This window comes from Cajanus cajan, chromosome 2 (genome assembly GCF_000230855.2).
Source record: "Cajanus cajan strain Asha chromosome 2, NIPB_CcT2T_4, whole genome shotgun sequence".
NCBI classification, from domain to species: Eukaryota; Viridiplantae; Streptophyta; class Magnoliopsida; order Fabales; family Fabaceae; genus Cajanus; species Cajanus cajan.
This window is the reverse complement of record NC_138518.1, coordinates 72,617,940-72,640,124: the sequence shown is the minus strand read 5'-3', so window position 1 is coordinate 72,640,124 and position 22,185 is coordinate 72,617,940. Positions and strand designations below refer to the sequence as shown.

Below are 22,185 nucleotides of genomic sequence, written 5' to 3'. Positions count from 1 at the left end.
ATACTTAGGAATGATATTTATGAAAAAGGTATTCTAATATGATTTGATATACATGTATGTAGAAATAAGAATAGATGATTTTATGGATCAATCAGTGGAGGGTTGCGATAATAAAATGTTTTTGACCTTAGGATGTGAGATGATCATATTAGAGTATAGATTTAAACTAGATTGTCTAAGTATGAATTTGGATTGTATGAGGTGAGTATTTTAGACCATGAAATTTCTTGCGGAGGAAGATTTACCTAAGTTGTGCTTAAGTGAGAGATACTTGAGTCAATTAGTAAAATCAGGAGTCTTGTTTGATAGTTTATATGAAAATTCAGTGAGTAATTTTTTTTAACAGCTGTTCATGGTTTAAACTGCTCTTACTATAAAAATTGCTTTTGCCTTCGTTTCTTTGGTTATTAAGATGTTTCAGTTCACTAGGTTGTTTCTTGCCTACCCTTGGAATCAACCGTAAGGATAATCTATATCAGGAATTCTTGAACCTATGTATATTTTTAACTACCCAAATCATTTCGTTGCTTACTTCTTTGAATTACTTACTATTACCTTTGATTGAATTGACTAGAAAGGAGTTACATTAGTATGGGATAACAATTGAGGAAGTAGTTTTCAAACTCTTAAGGAAAGATTGACTAGTGTTAATATTACTAGATTTTAGTAAGATTATTGTGATATATAAATATGTCTCTGAAAATAGGTTTAGGAAAAATATTGTGGCAAGAAGAAAAGATAGTAGCTTATGTTTCTAAGAAATTGAAAATTCATGAGAGAAATTACCTTACCCATAACCTTGTTAGCGACTTTGTCATTTATACTAAGATTTGGAGACACTAACTATATGATTCTATGGTTGAGGTATTTAGTGATCATAAGAACCTTAAATATCTTTTGACCAAAGGGGTTGAATACGAGATAAAAGAAATAGTTGAAATTTCTTAAGGAGTAAAATTTTGATCTTATTATTTGGCTAAAGCCATTGTGGTGATTGATGTTTTGAGGAAATCTTTATCTTTCATTATGATTAGATAGATGAATCTTTTTGGCTCAAATTAGAAATTTAAGTTTGGATTATAAGGTTACTTCTAGTATTGTGAGATTAAGTATGAATAACGAATGGATTGTTGAAGAAAATTATAGGAGCATAATTAGTTGATTTATTTTGGTAACAAGTTATAAGGCTATAGGTGATGGATATGATTATGACTTGGGTGAAGATGAAATGGTGAAACTAGAGAACTGATATGGATATCGAGTGTACATTATGCTTAGGTACCTGATCTTTAGAATTGATCATAGAAGAGTTTGAATTGGTTGTAGATAGAGTAGTAAAATTAGTGATCTGATATGTGTATCTAATGCTTAGGTGTTGATGTTGTGGCAAATATCTGGATTACAATGATAACCAAATTATTATTTTGATGATTTAAGGATTGAATTTGATTGCAGAATTTAGAAACTTATGCTTGATGTGTAAGATTACCCTAGTAGCATTGAATTATTTATGTTGGAAGTAACTATCAGATTAATAGATGAGATTAGAGGAACTAGGAGTTAGATCCTTTATTAGTGACCCAAATAAGCAAAAGATTAGAAAGGACACAGTTGGATGTTTAGTTATAAAACTTGAAAGGACATAAGAGTACTCTTAACATTTATTTAGAAGTTACTAAAATGTATCAGAGTGGCGCAGGGGAAGCGTGATGGTCTAATATGGAAAGAGAAGTAGAGAACTTGAATTAAGATATGGAGAGTGAGTTTAAATTTGGAGTGGATGGAGTTTTGAGATTTAAGGATAAGTTGTGCATTCCTAGTGTGCTAGAATTTAATAAAGCAATCCTAGAAGAAGGTCATAAGAGTATCTTTAGTATCCATTCAGAAACTACTAAGATGTACCAAAATTTTAAGAAGATATTTTGTGACCTAAGATGAAGAGAGGAGTAAAGCAATTGTATATTTATGGTTAGCATACTAGAAGTTTTTAAGAATCTTGTAGCACTTAGATGCTCCATTTTGGAAGTAAGATGGTGAATAGATAGACCCTAGTGTAAGATTTGTCTAAGACGCTTAAGAAATTGATTTTGTTTGTGTTTAAGTGGATAAATTCGTCAAGATCTTTCCCTAAGCAAAATCCTTTGAGGAAATTGATAAAAGTTGTACATCAACAAGGTAGTGATGTTGCATAAGAATTAGAAGTAAGAATGCGAAGAGTTTACCATTGCAAAAATTTCGGGGACGAAATTTCTAAAAGGAGGGGAGAATTGTAACATCCCAAATTTTATTCAATGAAAAGAAATATTTTTTTATGTATTTATTATGTGAATAAGTATTTTATTTATGTATTTTACTATTTACGTATACGTATTTTTACTATTTATGTATATGTATTTTACTATTCATGTATATGTATTTTACTATTTACATATACGTATTTTACTATTTACGTATACGTGTTTATGAATAGTGTTTTACTATGTATGCATAGTGAAAGGCTGCGTTTTCGGGGGCTGCGGACGTTTGAAGTTTCAAAATTATAATTAATTTGAATATAATAATGAATAGTGCATAGTGCATAGTAACTTATAATATTATTTTAATGAATAGTGCATAGTGCATAGTAACTTCATAAATTCTATAAATAGGGACCTAAGGATTTTGAAAATTCATAACTAGGGAGAAGAAAAGTTTAGAGAGAAGGAATTCTAGAGAGATAGAAAGAGAAAATAAGATAGAAGGTTCTGCCTAGGTTGTGAAAAGAGGAGGAGAATAGAGAAGGTTCTGCTCTAGTTCCGGTTCCGGTTTAAGGAGAAAGAGAGTAGATTCTGCCCAAATTCCTATTTATCCAGGTAAGGGGGGAGTGGGAAACCTCGCTTGGGGGTGTGGGAATAATTGTTAAATAGTTTGTTTGTTGGATTGGCTCCCGATCCCTTGCCTGTTGTTTATTTCTTTGAATATGTATTATTGATGTGTTTTGTTTTATATCTTATTTATTTACATATTAGAATCTGTTATTTGAATGGAAGGCTAAGCCTCCTAAGTATTTATAAATTTGTAATCTATTATTTAAATGGAAGGCTGAGCCTCCTTATTATCTTATATTACCTTTTAAGTTTCCTATTTTACTTAAAAGATCTTAATATATTATTATTGAAAAATATGATACCTAAGCAACCTCTGGACTGTTGGATTGTTGGACTGTTGGACTGTTGGACTGTTTGGACTGTTGGACTGTTTGGACTGTTGGACTATTGGACTATTAAATTGGATTATTGAAATAATTCTTAATTATGAAATATGAATATGATATGTGTAACATGCTAAAGGTTGAGTCTGTGAATGTATGACATGCATCATATGCACATATTACTCCAGGTGTGCCGCTGAGGCCGCATACCCACGACTAACAAGGTGTACCTTTGGGTCACCCACGATATGCTAACGAGGTGTATGAACACCAATGATAGGTGTACCTTAGGGTCACCGACAATTGTATAGGTGTGCCTTCGGGTCACCAATGATGATATGTGAACTTCCGTATGGCGCCACATGCATACATTAGTGAGTCAAGTCAAGAAAATCATTATACATAAGCATATATGTGAGATTGATTATATATGTGAATTATATTGCGTGTGTGTGTGCTATTTAACTTTTATTTCTATATCTGCAACTGAGTGAGAAGTTTCTCACTCCCTTGTCATTTTTGTGTATATTTAAATTATGATGCAGATAATTAGCATGAGGCTGAGGATGTTGGTGGTGAAGCTTAGGCTTCTGTTTGGGTTTCGCTCTGATAGGATGTGACATCGGGATTAGCTAGACTTATTGTTAAATTATTATTATTTTTCTTTTGTAATTTTTATGTTATTTATGTTGAAAGTGTGTATTTTTGTCATATTATAATTTTTCTAAAAGATTATAAGTTAATTTCTAACTAGGAGGCCCTGCCACCTTTACTGGGATTAATCTATAATCTTTATTTTATTATTTCTTGACAATTTGATACTTATAGTTGAAAATTATGAATGTGCATCTTTTACCCAATGATACTTGAGATAATTATTTTATATTAGACTAAGAAAAAATTTATATATAGATGGTTTATATCTATTGTATTTATGTTGGGGTAGAGGGTGTCACACTTTTACTTTTTATTTATTTAATAAAATGTATTAAATATTAGAACATTTAATAAATATTTAGTTTTTAATGCAACTTTTTTATAACTATTTTAATAGTACAAAATATCCGGGAGTTTCTTAATAGTTAATCTATGCTAGAGAAATTGAGTGACTACCTTTATATTGGTCTTACTTTTTAATTATATTTTTTTCTATACACAAAATTTAAATATGAAATATTAGTTAAAATGATCAAGTTCAGTTTTACTTTGAACCACAACTTTTTAATTTTTTTTCTATTTTTTTTTATGTGCATGGACATGATTCACGATATTTAAAAACTGACGATTAAAAATTAATTTACGCTCAATTTTAAAAATATTTTATCTATAATTATTATTAGATATTGAAAAAAGATAATGAAGTTTAATGAGTTCATTAATAAATATATTTTTTTTCGTACATTATTCAATTCAAATAAATATTTATTCGTTATTATCTATTCATTTATTATGTTTATGTTTATGACTTTAAATTTTTATTAAATAGGAACATCATACGAAAAACAATGAAAGTCACAATTTTTTATTTTTTATTTTATTTTATTTTGAATTTTAAAATAATTAAAATGAAATAAAACATTTTTATAATTAAAAGTATTTTAATTAGTATTAATGGTACTTTTAAAAAAAACATTGAATGCAAAAAAGAAAAAATATTTTATTCTCACTATATTTATTTTTATTTTTGAAAATAATTATCATTATAAAATACAATTTTTAATAAAAAGTAAAATAAAAAACATCTTCTGAATCTAGAGATGCACTTCATACTTTTTAATTACCAGTTTTACTTTTTTTTTTTATTTATTTAATAAAATTTATTAAATATTAAGACATTTAATATTTTTTTGAATACCTAACTTATAAATTCTTTTTTTTTTTAATTTTTCGTATTAGGTTATTATGCATAAATTTATTTTATTTTTGAATTTTAATTTTTACTAAATAAAAGCATCACATGAAAAAATAAAAATTTGAACTGTTTTTTATTTTAAACTTTTAAAATAATTAAAATGAAAACAAAATTATAAAAATATAATTTTAAAGTTTAGAATTCGCATTAATGAAAATTCTAAAATAAAAATATTGGAAGAAAAAATGAAACATATTATATTCTCACTGTATTTATTTTGAAAATTATTAATGTCAAAATAACATAGAATTTTGCAATTAAAAATATCTTTTGATTCTGGAAATGCACTTCATAATCTTTCCTTAAATTTTTTACATTTATTTATTTAATAAAATATATTAAATATTAGGACATTTACTATAGATTGAAATTTTAATGCACAATTTATAGAATTTATTTATTTATTTATTTTATTTCTTATCATTCGGATTGGGAAATGATAATCAATTTTAATGATTTCATTTAACAGAAGTTGATATATATTTTTTATTATCCGATTCATATAATTGTTTATCGATTACTATTATGTATTTGTTTATTATATTTATGATTTTTTTTTATTAAAATGCATCATATGCAGAAAAAAATGAAATTTCAAAATGATTAAAGTGAAAGCAAATTAATTTTTTAAAATTAGAATTCGTATCAAGATAATTTTTTAAATAAAATTATTAGATGTAAACAAAAATATTTAAATAAATTATACTGACACCACATGAGACTTCATGCAATCACATTGACACTCGAATTTTTTAACATTTATAGTAATCTCCCTTACATGAAATTATAGTCTAATATATTTAAAACAATTAAAGAAATTTAATGTAATGTTTTAGGATTGTTAATATGATGTTTTTCAAACAATTGTGAAGAGATGTTGTAAGGTTAGAAAAAATAAAAAGTGTTTGTGTCATTTATCAGTTCGGCCAATACTAAATAAAATATTTGGACATAATAGAAAAATAAAAATAAAAATAATAAATAGATGAATTTTTTAATAAAATTAATTTATTATTAAATTCATCTTTTTAAAAGTAATACAACGTAATAATAATCTTTTAATAAATATTATTAGAGTTATAAATATAAAAAAATATAACTAATATTACATTAAATACTACTACGACAGTTATAGTTTTTTTTTATTTACACAACACTTATTATAAAATAGAAGAATTAATCACGTAATAAAAGTATAATAAATTATGTTATGTTAATGTAATGTTATTTACTGTAACTTGCATTTGGTCGATACTATATCTAAGGTTGTATTATATTTTGGTACCCGATGATATTTTTAATTTAATTTAATTTTATTATTATTGAATAATTTAATTAATTAATTTTTTAATATTTAATGTTATCCTTCAATAATATTACCTACTTATTTAAAAGAAACAATAAATTGTCTACTTTTTAAGACCAAATTGCATGAATTTAGTTTGATTGGGTGTATGAATCAGTTTTTTTTCTCCATCACTCCTTTTTATCTCTCATAACTATTAATAATATAATTGACACAATTATTTAATATCAGTCGATTTAATGTAATAATTTCAGTGACAATAACATTAATATAAAAATTTTATGTGACAAATTTATTAATAATATTTAGATAAAATAATTAAAATAATAATTTTTATATATTTTAAAAATTAAAAATACATGTTCTAAGTTTGAATGAAAAAAAAATTTGTAGACCCACATCAGCACATACACCATGAGGTAATGAAGAGTTTTCATTAGTTTAACATTAACCACTATTGATTCAATAGTGAATAAATATGTCGAACAGAATTTTAAATTGATGGCTGTATCATATTATAAATATTATGAATAGTTATTTGGTATACTAATAAAATATAATAAGTCTATTTTATCTTTATTCTATTTTATTAATTTAGCATCTTTTTCCTTTTAAAAAAATCGTGCTAGAAAATAACAAAATATAATAAACACTCTCCTCCACTCTCGATTTATTATGTTATATATTATATTATTTATATATTAAATAATATAGAATATATAATATATAATATATATTTATATTTATATTGTAGCAATATATATATATGCAATATAAAACTTGTATTTAGAATTTTATTGTGTACAACTATAATAATTTGACATGTAAATTAAAGTATATTATTAATTAAAATATTAAAATAAATAATTATTATAAAATAATTTTTAAATATAAGTATTTGAATAATATTTATAATTTTGAAAAAAAATGTATAGCTTTATTTATATATATAATTTTAAGAAAAGTAACTACATAAATAAAAATAACTTTATATAGCATAGTTCAAATTATTATTTTATGATTTGTAAAATTTAAACAATTAATTTAAAATATTTTAAAAAATTAAATGTAATTTTAATGTAATAATAATTTTGTTATTTAAACATAATTTATATTATATTTGATTAGTTTATGTCAAATACAAGACATATAATATAAAAATATTTTTTTTTTTGTTATCTTAGTGTACACCAAACATTAAATATTATTAAAGTTTATTATATTTTCAAATTTTATCATATGCTACTCTTATATAATTTTTTTGACAACTGCTACTCTTATACAATATTTTATCATACTATTTCATATACTGACCAATAATCAAGATCTTGTAATTTGAAATAGTGTCAACTCTACGAAGATTTGTATCAACTATAAATTTGTGAATGTACATAGTAGAGATTTTCAATATTTTGCTTCTGAAATCACGATGAAATAGTATTTCCTTTAAAAAACTTATTAAATAATTTCTAATAAATTACAAAAAAAGTTAAACCAAATTAATTAAGAGAGTCTAACTCAATTAATTAAATAAAATATGAGTGTAATAAATTTTCTTGATTCTTATATAGATACTAGCAACTAAATTAAATTCTTTTGATAAGTATGACTCTTATTCTATCATTCTCTTACAAATTTATTTCTTTAGCATAAAGTTATAAGGAAATATAGAAAACACATGGAGAGTGTAAAGATCTATAATAATGAATTTTTGTTAATAAAAGGTCTAGTGTGTTAAGCATCATTAAAAAAATGAAGACATCTTAGTAAAGTTGACACCTCAAAATCTAACAATCATTTATATCACAATAAATAAATAAATAAATAAATTATATATATATATATATAAGAAAATTGTAACAATAATATTGGGATTATACCAAAATTCATGTAGAAATTCACACTCTTAGTGTTAAGTCTTTCTATTTCTCAACTTTTGACACATTTTTTTTAATAAAATTTTGCATTGTATAGTAAATTTAAATTTGGTTATGTATCCACACACCCATCTAGTCATCTTTCAATTGCGTAAAAGAATTAACATAGTGAAAACATGCTTTTGGGGAGTAGAAGGATTAAAATGTGGGCCTATTTTTTAAGGGCCCATGATGCATATGTGCTCGAAGGCCCAAGAAGAGGAGACTGTATAGGAGGGGAAGGTGAGTTTGTTATACTGAGGATACACGAGATAGAATATAAGGTAGTAGGGGTATAAATTTCTAACGTATATTACTCTTACTTTTACACATAATATATAATTAATATTTTAACATGATTAAATATTTATTATAATAAATTATAAATAAATAAATATTGTATTTAAATATATGAATTATATTTAAAATTTATATAAATAAATATTTTTAAATATATACAATATATTTTAAATTTATAATAAATAATTTATATTGTGACATAAAATTATTTTCATTATTGATATTTTCTAAAAATTATTAAAATTTAATTTATAAATAAATATGATAAATAAAAAAATGAATTAGATAAAAAATATCAAGAGTCTCTAAAGAAAAATATTGTGAAATTTATTTTAAAGACTTAAATATGTTTTTAATTTTCATAAAATGAAAAATTTTTAATTTTAGATCCTATAATAATTTTATTTGTTTTTCACCTTTCTAAAATTTGTAAAAATTGTTTTTAATTCTTGTAAAATATTTTTTGTCCTTGTAAAATGAATAAATTTTGATTTTGGTCCTTATAAAATACTCTTTATTTTAATTTTCATTTCTAAACTATAAAATTATTATTTTTGATTCCTAATGATTTTAAAGTATATAAAATTATATTTATTTTAAGAAATTATAAAAATTCCAAGATGTCACACAAAAATATGATATCATTAATAATTTAGTTGTGAGTAATATTTAAGATGGTCATTTAACTATTTAATGAATAAATAAGTAATTAAAAAAATTACATGATAATAGAGACTAAAAATAATAATTTTAAATTTTTTAGAGATGAAAAATAAAGAAAAAAATTTATAGGGACCAAAATGAAAATTTATTTGTTTTGTAAGGATTAAAAACATATTTAAATCTATTTTAAAAAATATAAAAGTTTAATTCACAAATAAATATAATAAATAAAAATTGAATTATATAAAAAGTTAAAAAAAATTCTTAAAAACTCTCTCATTAAATAAAAGTTCTTAAAAATCATTTCGCGTAAGATAAAAATGTGTGTTCTATATATAAAAATTAATTAATCTCTTGTCTTAATTTTATTTTCTTCCCTCTCTCTTTTTATTTATTTATTTATTTTATGTGAAAAAAGTATACAAAATACATAAAATGCCTCTTTCTATTAATCTATAGCAATGAGATACATCTTCATGTTTTTACTTTTTCTTGGACATTTTAATCTTTCAATTTTATTATAGTTATCTTTTATAGATGTATTGGTAAAAAAATTAAAATGGAGTAAAAATGTGTATAAAAAAAGTTAAACCAATAAAATATAACTATTTACTATTTTTTAATTAACAATAATATTTTATATATGCATGATAGAGATACGAAGTACTTCTTCTCCCACTAATAATAATAATAAAGATAATAGTAAGTATAAATAAAATTAAAAAAATTAATACGATCTGCAATTTATTTTTAGCATTTGGTTTAAGACTAAGAAGAAATTATTATTTTTCTTGTAATTATGAAATTATCACAACAAGACAACTCATCTTCATTACATTTATTCAACGAATAAATATATTGAAAAAACAAAATCTAAAGAAACATTTGTTCTTTGATTAAAAAAATAAAGGTAAAGTTTCGAAAATTGAAAGGATGGAAATTATTCCATTTACTTTTTAAATTCTTTGAAAAGTTTTTTAAGTCCAATTGCAAGATGTAAATGTTTAGCATGAATCATAGTTTTAATATTTTTAGAATCTGTTTTTTATATTTTGGATTCCAAATATTAGAATAAATATTTAACTGAATTAAACCATTTTAAAAAATGATGACAAATCCTTTATATGTTTTATACTATCAATAGAATCAATTAAAACAAATGATACATTCATATTTCATTAGAAACAAATAAATTTTACAATCAAACTATCAAATACAAATGGAATAATTTAACTAAATACAGAAACAAATAAATTTTACAATCAAACTACCAAATACAAAAATGCTACTACGTTTCTGTACTTTTTTTATTTTTTCACAGTTGATAGAATCCTCCTTGCTCATCACATTGGAGCTAATACCTATTGTTGGCGTTGACAATTTAAAGGTAATCTTTCAACAGAAGGTAACCACATTAACGATGACACATTTGGTTTGAAGCCTGTGGATACTTCTGGGAACTTTGCATTATATTTCTTTATCCAAGTTCTTTGGAGATATCTTGCCAACAAATAAAATACCGGAGCAATATGATTTCTAATTCCTTTTATAACTTGTCATTATGGAGTACCAAGAAATTAAACAACTGTTTCTTCTTGGAAAATAAAAGAAAAAATAATGCTATTGGCATGGTAGATAACTTTAAAGTAATTAGGCAGATGCATTAGTAAAATATGAAATATATTCTCTTTCACAAAAATCACTCAAAACAGGATAAACATAACTGAATTCTGTTTATAGATAAAAATATCATTTCATTGTTGAATAATTATCGATTTATAATTAGCCTTACAAAAAAAATTATTATGCCAATCTTTTTAAAAAGCTACCATGCTTATTATTTTCCAAAAAGATGTTTAGGTAAGATGTAACTATAGTTGAGAATGAAAAAGCAGGGAATTACAATAGCATTCCACCATGGTAAAGGTAAAAGGAAAAAAAATAAATTTATAAATAGAGACAAGTAGTGCAAGTAAGAATGATTAAAAGATGCTAAATTAAACCATCATTATTACTAATTTGAAAATCAATTGTGGTTACAGTTGACACTACCACAGTGAAAAAAGCTACTTGCATTCTATTCATAAACTGAAACACTTCTCTTAAAACACAAATTTGGTAGTTGGTCCAAAATCTGGTGGCTGATCACTTGATCAATATATGAAAATTTTGACCCCCATTTCCTTATCATAATTAATATTGCTGAAGAATAGTCCATGGAGCACAATGGAATGATTATGTGGGGATTGGGACCCTTTTAATTTGCTCTCAAGATCTATGTGTTGGGGTTAAATTGTGCCAACAACCAAAAACTGTAATGCGGTAGGTTTGTTGGTTTTAGGAAAATTATTCATGTATCATTTTTCAAACTCCATTGATATAATTAGAGTAAGAATAAGAAAAAGGAAAATACGATGTGAAGCTACAACTCACTGCTATGGCATAAGAGGTTTCTGGTACATTGTACTCTGTTGGTTATAAATAACTGCTATGGCCTATGAGATTTCTGGTACATTGTACTCTGTTGGTTATATATTTCTTACTCTACGGAAATACTAGTAGATCTTCTCTCATATTAAATTTTCCCATAACCATATTATGTGGAAATTGTTTGTCTATCTTTCTTTTCTTAAATGTGCACAAATTTTAATATGGTCTCACACATTTAATTTGTTTAAAGAAGACAATTTTTCTCATGATATGGTCGTGTAAAAATCCAACATAAGAGGATCTATTTTCCCTTACACTACTAATTTCTTCCATAAAGGGATGTTGCAAAAGCAGCAAATATATCTAAAACTTCCACTAACTATACCTATTCAGCTGCTGGGTTCCTAAGCCAACAAATATTTGTCATCAATCAATCTTGTTCAATGAAGACAGCAATTTTGCTACAAAGAGTGGTAAGAGTTGTCTAAAAGGGACACTCATATTCCCTTCTGTTATGTGGATTCACGCTATGGGTGGTACCTTTCATATTTTGAAACAAATTAGATTCAGGAAAGATCCTCACATTACATCAATGCTTTTATCATGTTTGATGTTTACATAGAGCTGCAATCATTCAGAAAAGGTAAAACTGTGATCAAACTGTTTAACTTCTAAAACTATATTGATCACTATCCTTTTAACTCAACTTAGACATCCCCTCTCAGACCGACCCAAAAATATAAAAGAAAAAGTGTCGTGTTCATATTTATATACTAGTACTAGTTATAACATAACAGCAGCAAAAAAGTATCTTTTGTGCCGAATACGCAGTAAAGTGTTCACATGACATATGCTCTTAACTTGTTGATTAAATAAAAGTTTCATAATGAGAAAGAGAGCGAGGCCTTTTGCTTTGCTGCTACCATGAGTCTCCTTAGCAGCTTTAGCCTGCAAAGCGTGCGACAGAGAAATGGAATAAAAGACAAATAATTAATTTCACCAGCAATAGTGGGGTGAGCTTGGAGAAGAATATTAAGGTTTTGTAGCGCACCTCACGTACAGATTCCAGTTCCAGATTATAAATCTTACATGATTGGGAAGTTGAAAAATCCTTCTATCTTTTTTTTCTTCCAAATTTACCACATCTAATTGAACATGTAACAATAGCAGTGATATTAGAAAGCCACATTGACATGCAAAATTTGTTTCTTTTGTTAACACAAACACACATAAAAACAAAAACAAAACAAAATCTTTAAGGGAGATTATTTAGATTTTTATAAGAGGGGATCAAAGACTAGGCTAAAGAGAAGAAAAAAAAAAGAGAAACGAAACAAAAAGCTCAAGGCAGAGCCCATAAGATAATAATGTAATGGCAACAGCTGGCATTTCTTTTTGTCACTTTTTGGTTGTGCACTGCAGCAATTGGGATATAATAATAGAGGGGAAAGGCACGTTTTCTAGTCATGAAGAAATGGCTGAACTGGGGTTTGAGCCACGGAGAGAAACAACAGTCAAAAACACTTTCGTCTTTTTAAAGTTACATATATTTTACAGGTTGTGGTGGGGTGGGCACACAATTATGCACCAGAGAAACCCAAAACAATAAAATATTTTTAAGCCAGACGAACATTGCAGTAAATTGGAATCTAAACTACAGAAGTGATTATTCACGGATATTGGAAATCCTCACGATTTCGTGCTTCTACTTCATGGTTTAAATTAGCGCCAACCCAACTTACTAAATTCTATGATATGAGATGAGGATTCCTTTCTTTCTTTCTTTCTGAAACAATGGTATCCTGGTGCCGACAATATTTAAACATTAGTACATTGAATTAATATTTTTATATTTAGTTTTAATAGAGTTTTTTCATAAACTTTAATTATTTATCATAATAAATGAATTAATGAAGGTAAATGATTTATTTTATTTCTATGGACATAGTTCAGGGTTTATGAGGCCATGTGATGTGATATACTACCATAGCCACAATTTTGTTCCAAAACATATAGGTGAGGAAAAAAGAAAGAAATGAAAAAAAAGTCTGTTGCTCTGGCTTTCGAGTCGGGGATTGATTAGGAAATCACTTTTATTTCGATTAACATGGAGTAAATTTTATCATGGCCACCATAAATCTAAAAATTGAGTTCCGATTGATGCAAATCTTGAGCATTCAATGGCTTCGAGTGTTCGTTTACAAATATTGAAGTTGAACCTGTAAACATCGTAACTTGGCCTAAAATGCATCGACTTTGTCAATAGACAAAGTTAGAATATAAGAATTTGTGTATGTTGTCTTATAATAAAAATGTGACTTAAGTTTGATTTTAATTATTTTTGTCACATATATATATATATATATGGGGATATGAAGTTAGAAACTATTTGTATTAAAATTAGGCTATGGCTATTAATCCATCTCAAGAGCATATGACTTCATCTCTTTAATAAGTACTTTAACAAATTTTAACTCAAATGATAATATATAAATATTTTGTGGGCTCTAATTCTGAATAATGTTAGACTTATTCCTTAGGATTCTTTATATTTTTGACATACTTCCAAACTCCATTAGTTCATCAATCATCGTCTAATTCCAGCAGCGAAAAGAAAATATTATTTAACTTTGCCGTATATTGTTTAACTTTGCCCCCTTCAATAATGTCAAGCCGAAACACAAGTTGTAGTCAAGACTCGGAGAATAGAACACTACTATCGACACCATAAAATTCCAAAATTTGCCCCCGGGCTCCTACGTTCTAACAAGAAAATGGTTAGATATTACTCAATTAGTCATGCCACATAATTCATCTCCATAATTGGGTGTTGGACTTTAAATAAGATCCAGAAATATAATATTACAACAACTGCTATCGGAAATAATTAAGCCATGGGCAGTCATCATGTGTTAACTAAACCTTAAAATTCACCGTATACTGTTATACATAATTATAGTAAAATATCTCAAAACAACAAATGTATTACATCAACCATTAATCAATTAGTAGGAAGTTGTTAAAATTTAATTAATAATTTTGTCAATCTGTTTTAAGATAAACACAATTCCAAATAATTTTATATGGCTATTCAAAGAGAACTAGCTTCCAAGTTTCAATGAAAGATATATATGTTCTAACAAAATTGTTAGATTCAGAAACTGACAAAAGAGAGAAGATTACCGGAGTGAAAATTCTAAAAAGATGAAACACACCGACCTACACCCTGAATCTCAATCAAACTCATTTATCCTAGGAATGATTTCATGATGAAGCTATTTGCTAATCCCTATACGAAATCAGCATACTAAGCTTACTCTTAGATCTAATCTAAATGAGGTAGCATACTGCCAAACTTATCTCAACCCCACCATCCTTTTATTTGCCCTTTATTTCCCTTTCCCTTTCCTTGCTTGTGAGTTCTGACCCAACAGAGGCCACCACGCCCATACCATCCCAATATTCTCTTCCTTTTGGTGGAAGAACCAAAACCACATCCACATTCATTCACTCCACACTCACACACACACGCCTTTCCCTTGGTCACAGAGTGTGTTAGATTAGATTAGACCCTCTTAAACTCTCACTATGACACTCACATTCCCTCCTCCAAGATCACCATTCTTCAACACCCTTTTGTTCCTCTTCACTCTCCTCCCTTGCTACCTATCTCTCCCTGACCCTGATGCAGCAGCAGCAACAGTTCAGCCAATCATTCCAAATCCATCTTCAACAATCCCTGCATTCCCGGAACAAGCTGATGTTGAAGGCTGCCCTCTTAACCTCTCAGATGAGCACTATGAAGGGATAAAAAGAGCATGTGGCTCCAACAAAGATGCTGCAGATACGGAACTCCACCGTAGTAGATGCTGTCCTGTGCTGGCTGCATGGCTCTACTCAGCATACTCAGTCACTGCCCTTAGTGGTGGAATGCAACGTGAACATGCCACATCCTATGACATGCCTTTACTTCCTGATGATTCTGAAACGTGTGTGAGTGACTTGAGGAAGGCCTTGAAAGTTAGAGGAATTAACCTTGTTCAGCCCAATGAGACTTGTGATGTGGTCTATTGCTACTGTGGCATTAGGTTGCACCCTTTGACATGTTCCGAGTCTTTTTCAGCTACTCCAAGTGGGAAAATTGTTGTGGATGAAAGTGTGAAGAGATTGGAGAGGAATTGCTTGAGTAGCAGCACCAATGTTAATAAGTTTCCTGGGTTGGGAGGATGCTCCAAGTGCTTGCATAGTCTCTATTCTGTAAGTTTTCAGCTTCTTCATATTTTGTTTTGGTGGTTTTCTCTTTAATTAGCATTGTTTATTTGGAATTTGATGGATCTTATGCATTTCAATATGATCAATCTAAATCTTCAATCTTCATGCTTGGTGATTGGGAAAGTTGTTTTTTTTTTTTCCTTCCTTTACTTGGGATAGTGGTTAGGTTACTCTTGGTTTTTGGTTGGCACTCTCCTTTACGCGCCTTTGGATTTGTGTAGTTCACGAACGTTAATAGAAGTATAGAACCATTAGTAGTGGCACACTAGTAATTTGACAACTAGTGAAATGAACTTCAGTCAAATGATTCGAATGTCTTCAAAACATGTGTGCCTTTAATAGATTAAGCACATGCAATGTCCCCCTATGTTGTCTTCAAAATAATTGGCTCTTAGATTCTTGGTGTTAAGCCATTTGTGTTAGCACTTGGCATAATTTTTTTTTTCTTTTTTATGAGTGAGAATTACAATGATAACAATAAAGTTTAAGTTGAAATTAGTAGTTTCGATTTTTGTTACTCTCTTGTGATAACCTTGATTCTGTCGTGTACAACGTGGTGTTGCTTAGCAGAGAAGTTTTATTTCATAAATGCAAAAAACATTACAATCAATTTAGTGTTATTGTTCTTAGCCTGCTCCGGTCATTAATGATGGTTTAACTTTATAGACATAGTTGTACTTTTAATCCATTAATTTTGCCTGTCACGTGCTGCTACCTCGTAAATTGACTGCGAAGGAGTAAAACTGAGATCTGATTGTCCCTCTGATTCTTCTGAACATATTGCCTGACACATTTTCTGCTTATATAACTCTGTTATTGGCATTAGATGTTATAATATCCAACTATATTTGGAATTATCGTTCCAGTTTCTGATTTGATTTAGCACTCTGCAAAAATGCTCTCGCTTGTGCCTAATTTCCACGTATATAAATCCATGCATTGTTTCAGAATCTTAAATTTACTATTTAAAAAATGTTGGACTTCATTCAAGGTGTTCCAAATGTTGTTCTGGGTTGTTGCTTCACATAAAATAAATCAATCATAGCACAATGTCCCACTAATATAATCTTTACAACCCCGTCTACTTTCTAAGCAAAACTAAAACCTCACATTCCTAGGCCGAATAATTAGTTGGTTGAAATTTCTCCTGTGCATTATTTCGTAGTAGATAACCTTGATGTGCAGCTTTGACAATTTTTCTACGAGTGAATGTTACACCAATGTAACAAGTCTTGATGCACCAAACTTCTTTATGTCCAATGATGTGGCGTTTGTGGTTAATATTCTAATTGAAAGAAATATTGCTTGTACGCAGCTTAGAAAGAAGTCTTCAAATTCAAGCAAGTCAGAAAATAGGACCACCAAGATCCATAACAAAGACTGTGAACTCATGGGCCTAACATGGCTTCTGGCTAAGAATAGAACGGCTTACATTCACACAGTTTCTGGTGTTCTTCGTGCTTTGATGTTGAGCACTGAAGGCTCTGACCCACAATCATGCACTCTAAACAGTGATGGAATGCCTCTTGCCGTTGATTCCTCTGAAATGTTAGATCAATCTTCATCAACCAACCTCCAAGCACTTTCTTTGTTATTTCTATATTTGCTACTAGGAGTTCATTTCACTGTATTATTATCATCCACCTAACTCAAATGAGAACAAAAAGATTGATCCCCAACATGGCATTTTGTAAATTTGGATCTGTGATCTGGTGCTTAGGAGAGTAAGTTTTCTTGGGTGTTAATTGAAATTAGGTTCATGTGTTTGATACAAAATTCATAATGGTTTTTATTTTGGTGGACCTTCATTGCCATGTGATAATAGCGACCAGTGCTTGGTCTTGGAGGGACAAATTTGGATGTACATTTCACTCGTTGTGGTGGCATTATTTTAGACAGTTGTATGTTTCACGGGCGATTTATCACTTAGGGAACGTTTACTTCTTCACCACGATGCTGATATATCTTGTGTTGTCAATTCAACTTGGTTTGTCGTCTGAATTATACCAAGGATAACGACGTAACACGAGTTCAACATGGAGTTAAATAGGGCATGGAAATCGGGGGAATCTGATCAAGGTTTACTTTATCTGCATAATTGCATATTTCCCTACTTAAATTTTAAGATTTGGCTAATTTTGTCTCTCAATCTTTAAATTTATACATTTTTGTTGCTTGTTAAGTGGTTTTCTGATATATTTTTGCGCATCCTAATAGCTCATGTCGTTAATTGATCACCATTGGCGGATCCAAAAAAATATTAGTGAGACAAAAAAAATAGCCTTTAACACGTAAATAAAAATAATGTATAATGAGAAAAAACAAAATTTAATGAGATAAAAAAAATCAAAACACTTAAATTTCTAAGAATTATAATTGCTTTTTACCAAGTTTAAAAATAATATATAATCTGCCTTGTGTATCTAGCTGCGTTAAATCTTGAGGCCAGCTATCCTATCATTTGAAGTGTCTCCAACGTAACGAGGAGATTAGTCACTGCTATCGGCCATAGATACTCCAGGGACGAACAAAAAAAAATAATGTATAACTTTTTCATTGAGAAAAGTATACTATCACAAAATATTTCATTATTAAACTATTCATCTTCATATAATTTTCTTACATTTATTAAAAAAAATATTATAAGGACAATACCTATTTTTTATGGAAACAATTTTTTTTTGTCAAACATAATAAAGTAAAAACAAAAAATTTCTTCAATACTACTTCACTTATATTTGCTTCATTTGACCACTAATATGATGAATTGAGATTTTTTATTTCTATAACTTTGAATGTATAAATGATATTAAATATTAATAGATTTTTTAATAATTAACATTTAATATTATTTATATGTTTAAAACTATAGAAAATAACAAAAGATGAAGAGAAATAAATAGATAAGATCCAAACTATAATGTGACATAATTTTTCACTAAAAACTATCACATCAACACTATCATTTATATGTTATGTCATCAACTCATACCAATAGTCAAATAATAAGGTCATATACTTAGTTAGTAAATGACAAAAATTGCAAATTCTAAAATTGAGTGACAAAATTCATGAAATCAAAAAATTTGAGTAGTAAAATGTAGAATTAAACCTAAATAATAATAATTATTATTATTAGTAGTAGTATTATTATATAGCACATTTTAAAAATAATAATTATTGATATGTAGATAGCTATCAAAGTTTGTAATAAAAAAACAATCTAACTTGTATATTTATCTTCCAATTTTGAGAATTATAGATTTATTTATCTGTATTATTAATAAAAAAATATTATTTTATTTGATATCCACATTTTTTTTACAACATTGTTTCTAAAATTGTCTCTCAAATTACTCTTTCTTTCTCTACCATTTTTTTTTCAAAATCTATTATTATAATAGCAATTACCCAAAAACTATTCACATCCTCTTATTATTAACCACTTATTATAATAGAATTATGTTAATTAAATTGTCATTTAAGAAAAAATAAAACTACGTGTGAATTTTCTTTAATTATTAGTTTTATTTATATTTTATTCCCAATTTAGTAATTTTGATAAATTTGATCCGAAAATTTTAAAGTTTAAAAATAAATTATTTGTAAATTAATATAAAATAAAAAATTTCACCTTAAATAGTATTTCTTTTGTATGCCAAAATCTCATTTTAGACTCTTTCTCCTTTTATATATTATCTTTGTTCTTATTTATAAGACCAAACTTATAACAATTTTTTTTTATATATATATAAGACTCGTTTCATAGTGTTTGATGTATTAATTTTTTTTAGACTAAAATATCCTAATTAAAACATGTTCTTCTAATTTTATAAAATACATTAATCATAAACTCTATAAAAGTCATACATTCTAATTGGTTAAGAGAATAAGTAATATTAGTTATGAGAGAAAAGTAGTGTATGACATGTACTTTAATTGATTAAGAGAGAAAAATTGTGACACCCATTTACCCTGAATAATTAAATTAAAAAAATAGGTAAAAGTTACTTTTATTCCTCTAAAATTTTTCAAATTCGGTTTTGGTTCTCCAAAATTTTTTTGTATTAAATTAGTCACCCCAAAATTATAACATGTCAAAGTTGGTCTTTTTTTTTTTTTTTTTTAACTCTGTTAGTGGCATTGTCCTACTTGGAAAATGAATGTACACATAAAAAATGAAAAGTTATTTTTAGTCCCTCTAAAAAATTAAAATTCACCTTTGATCCTCCAATTTTTTTCTTTTTTTATTAAATTAGTCTCTATAAAGGTAAAACAAGTTGAGTTTAGTCTTTAAGATATGTTTAAATTGAATTTGGTTCTATATATTTTTAAAAAATATTAAATGTTATCACTTTATCCGACATAACAACATTAATGAAATCAACAAAAAAAAATAACATTAAACATTTTTAAAAAATATAAAATTAAATTAAATTATATAAAAATGAACCAGCCCCTTGGAAGAAACCCTTCTTATGTGAAACTGCACTTTCAAAGATCTTCCAAAAACACTTCCATCCTATACACCTTATACCAAGTGAACCAGCCCCTGATATATTCCCTTCACTGCTGCTCCGTACAACATTTACTCAACAACCCATCGTCCATAGTTAACTATGGCAATCCCCCGCCATACAAGAACAAGTACAAACTTGTTGGGCTCTGCAACGGATTGGTCTGTTTGGGAGGCATCACTCACCAACATAGATGTCAAAAAATTTGGGTCCAGTTTTGGAACCCCGCCACAAGGTTAAGATCCTGAAAATCGCCATGTCACACGTGACTGATGCTGCTATATACAAAGTGGTCACAGTGGAGATTGTGAATAGGAGATCATTGGAAACAAAGTGAGAGTTCATTGCTTGGGTGACAATTGTTGGAGAAAGGCTCTGAATTGGTCTGGTTTTCCCAAACTAACTCAACGTATTGGGCATTATGTGAATGACACTCTTAATTCGTGGGCATCTTTCTCTCGGAGTCTTCTAAGCTCCATCATTTCGGCCTTTAATTGCTCTATTGCCGACGAAGGGTTAGGTTGTTGGGATCGCACCACATATGACTCCTCCATTCCTTCCTCATTTTGGTTAGTCGGTCGTACTGGATTGTCTCGGGGCATCCCGTAGGGGTGTTCGGTGGCTACGTTCTCCTGCTGACTTCTCGTAAGTACCATCTTGCTTCGGGGTCGAGAACCGTTCTAGTTTCGGCCCCACGGTGGGCGCCAAAATGTTCCTGCGTAAGAACACTCCTCTCCTTGATCCTTCCTAGCTGCCTCCAAGTCCTTCTGAATCTTCCGTGCCGACCGAACACTAGCTCCGAGTGGTGGGGGAGGGTACCTGAAAAGGCACTCCGACGATCAAGTTAGTGTTCGGTTCAGAGCAATAAATGCATTAGCGGGAATAGTAACGTACCTCATTTATGTCACACCACCTGTATATTTATAGTGACATATGTGGGCCTGATGGGCCTTCATCCTTGGGAGATGGGTAATACATGACTTAACCTTAATCCTGTCTTAATCTGGTATGGTAATTAATGCATAGTAGGCATTTGGCTTGCCACATGTTTATCATAGGCTCTTTCTTCAGGTTTTTGGTTAAGCATAAGGCCGAAGGGGTGCTCGGCCAAGCTTGGGGCCGAAGGGGTGTTCGGCCAAGCTTGGGGCCGAAGGGGTGTTCGGCTAAGCTTGGGGCCGAAGGGGTGTTCGACCAAGCTTGGGGCCGAAGGGGTGTTTTGAATAGCTTCAGATCCCTTCTCTTTGGGTTTTTGGCTACCCACGAGACCGAGGGAGTGTTCGGCCAAGCCTGAGGTCGAGGGGGTGTTCGGCCAAGCTCGGGGCCGAAGGGGGTGATGTGTTTCATCGGCTAGGGCACCCCTTTCGATCTATTGCCTGACCTGAGGGGTCAGTTGGTGCGGTTCCTCAGTTCTTGCCCCCCTTTCGGCCTATTGTCTGACCGAAGGGGTGCCAATTGATGCGTTTCATTAATTTGGGCACCCCTTTCGGCCTATTGCATGACCGAAAGGGTGCTTACTAGTACATGCACTTTCAAAGATCTTCCAAAAACACTTCCATCCTATACACCTTATACCAAGTGAACCAGCCCCTGATATATTTTATTCCCTTCACTGCTGCTCCGTACAACATTTACTCAACAACCCATCGTCCATAGTTAATTATGGCAATCCCCCGCCATAC

General features: G+C 28.8%; 1 protein-coding gene and 1 long non-coding RNA gene across 2 annotated transcripts; both read left to right on the top strand.

The window, feature by feature from the left end:
* Nucleotides 1-1,204: 1,204 nt before the first annotated feature.
* LOC145954534 (uncharacterized) lies at nt 1,205-4,097 on the top strand. Its single transcript, XR_014431776.1, has 2 exons — nt 1,205-2,852; nt 3,736-4,097. It is a non-coding gene; the product is annotated as an uncharacterized LOC145954534 (long non-coding RNA).
* A 10,879-nt stretch (nt 4,098-14,976) lies between these two features.
* On the top strand, nt 14,977-17,951 carry LOC109799367 (putative GPI-anchored protein At4g28100). The gene is made up of 2 exons (XM_020359904.3): nt 14,977-15,974; nt 17,305-17,951. The coding sequence occupies exons 1-2, from the start codon at nt 15,306-15,308 to the stop codon at nt 17,635-17,637; spliced, it is 1,002 nt and encodes a 333-aa protein (XP_020215493.1). The 5' UTR covers nt 14,977-15,305; the 3' UTR covers nt 17,638-17,951.
* Nucleotides 17,952-22,185: the final 4,234 nt, after the last annotated feature.

Coding starts and splice junctions, on each gene's coding strand:
- LOC109799367 (XM_020359904.3), top strand. CDS start 15,306: ATGACACTCACATTCCCTCCTCCAAGATCACCATTCTTCAACACCCTT. Junction 15,975..17,304: donor GCTTGCATAGTCTCTATTCT/GTAAGTTTTCAG, acceptor GCTTGTACGCAG/CTTAGAAAGAAGTCTTCAAA.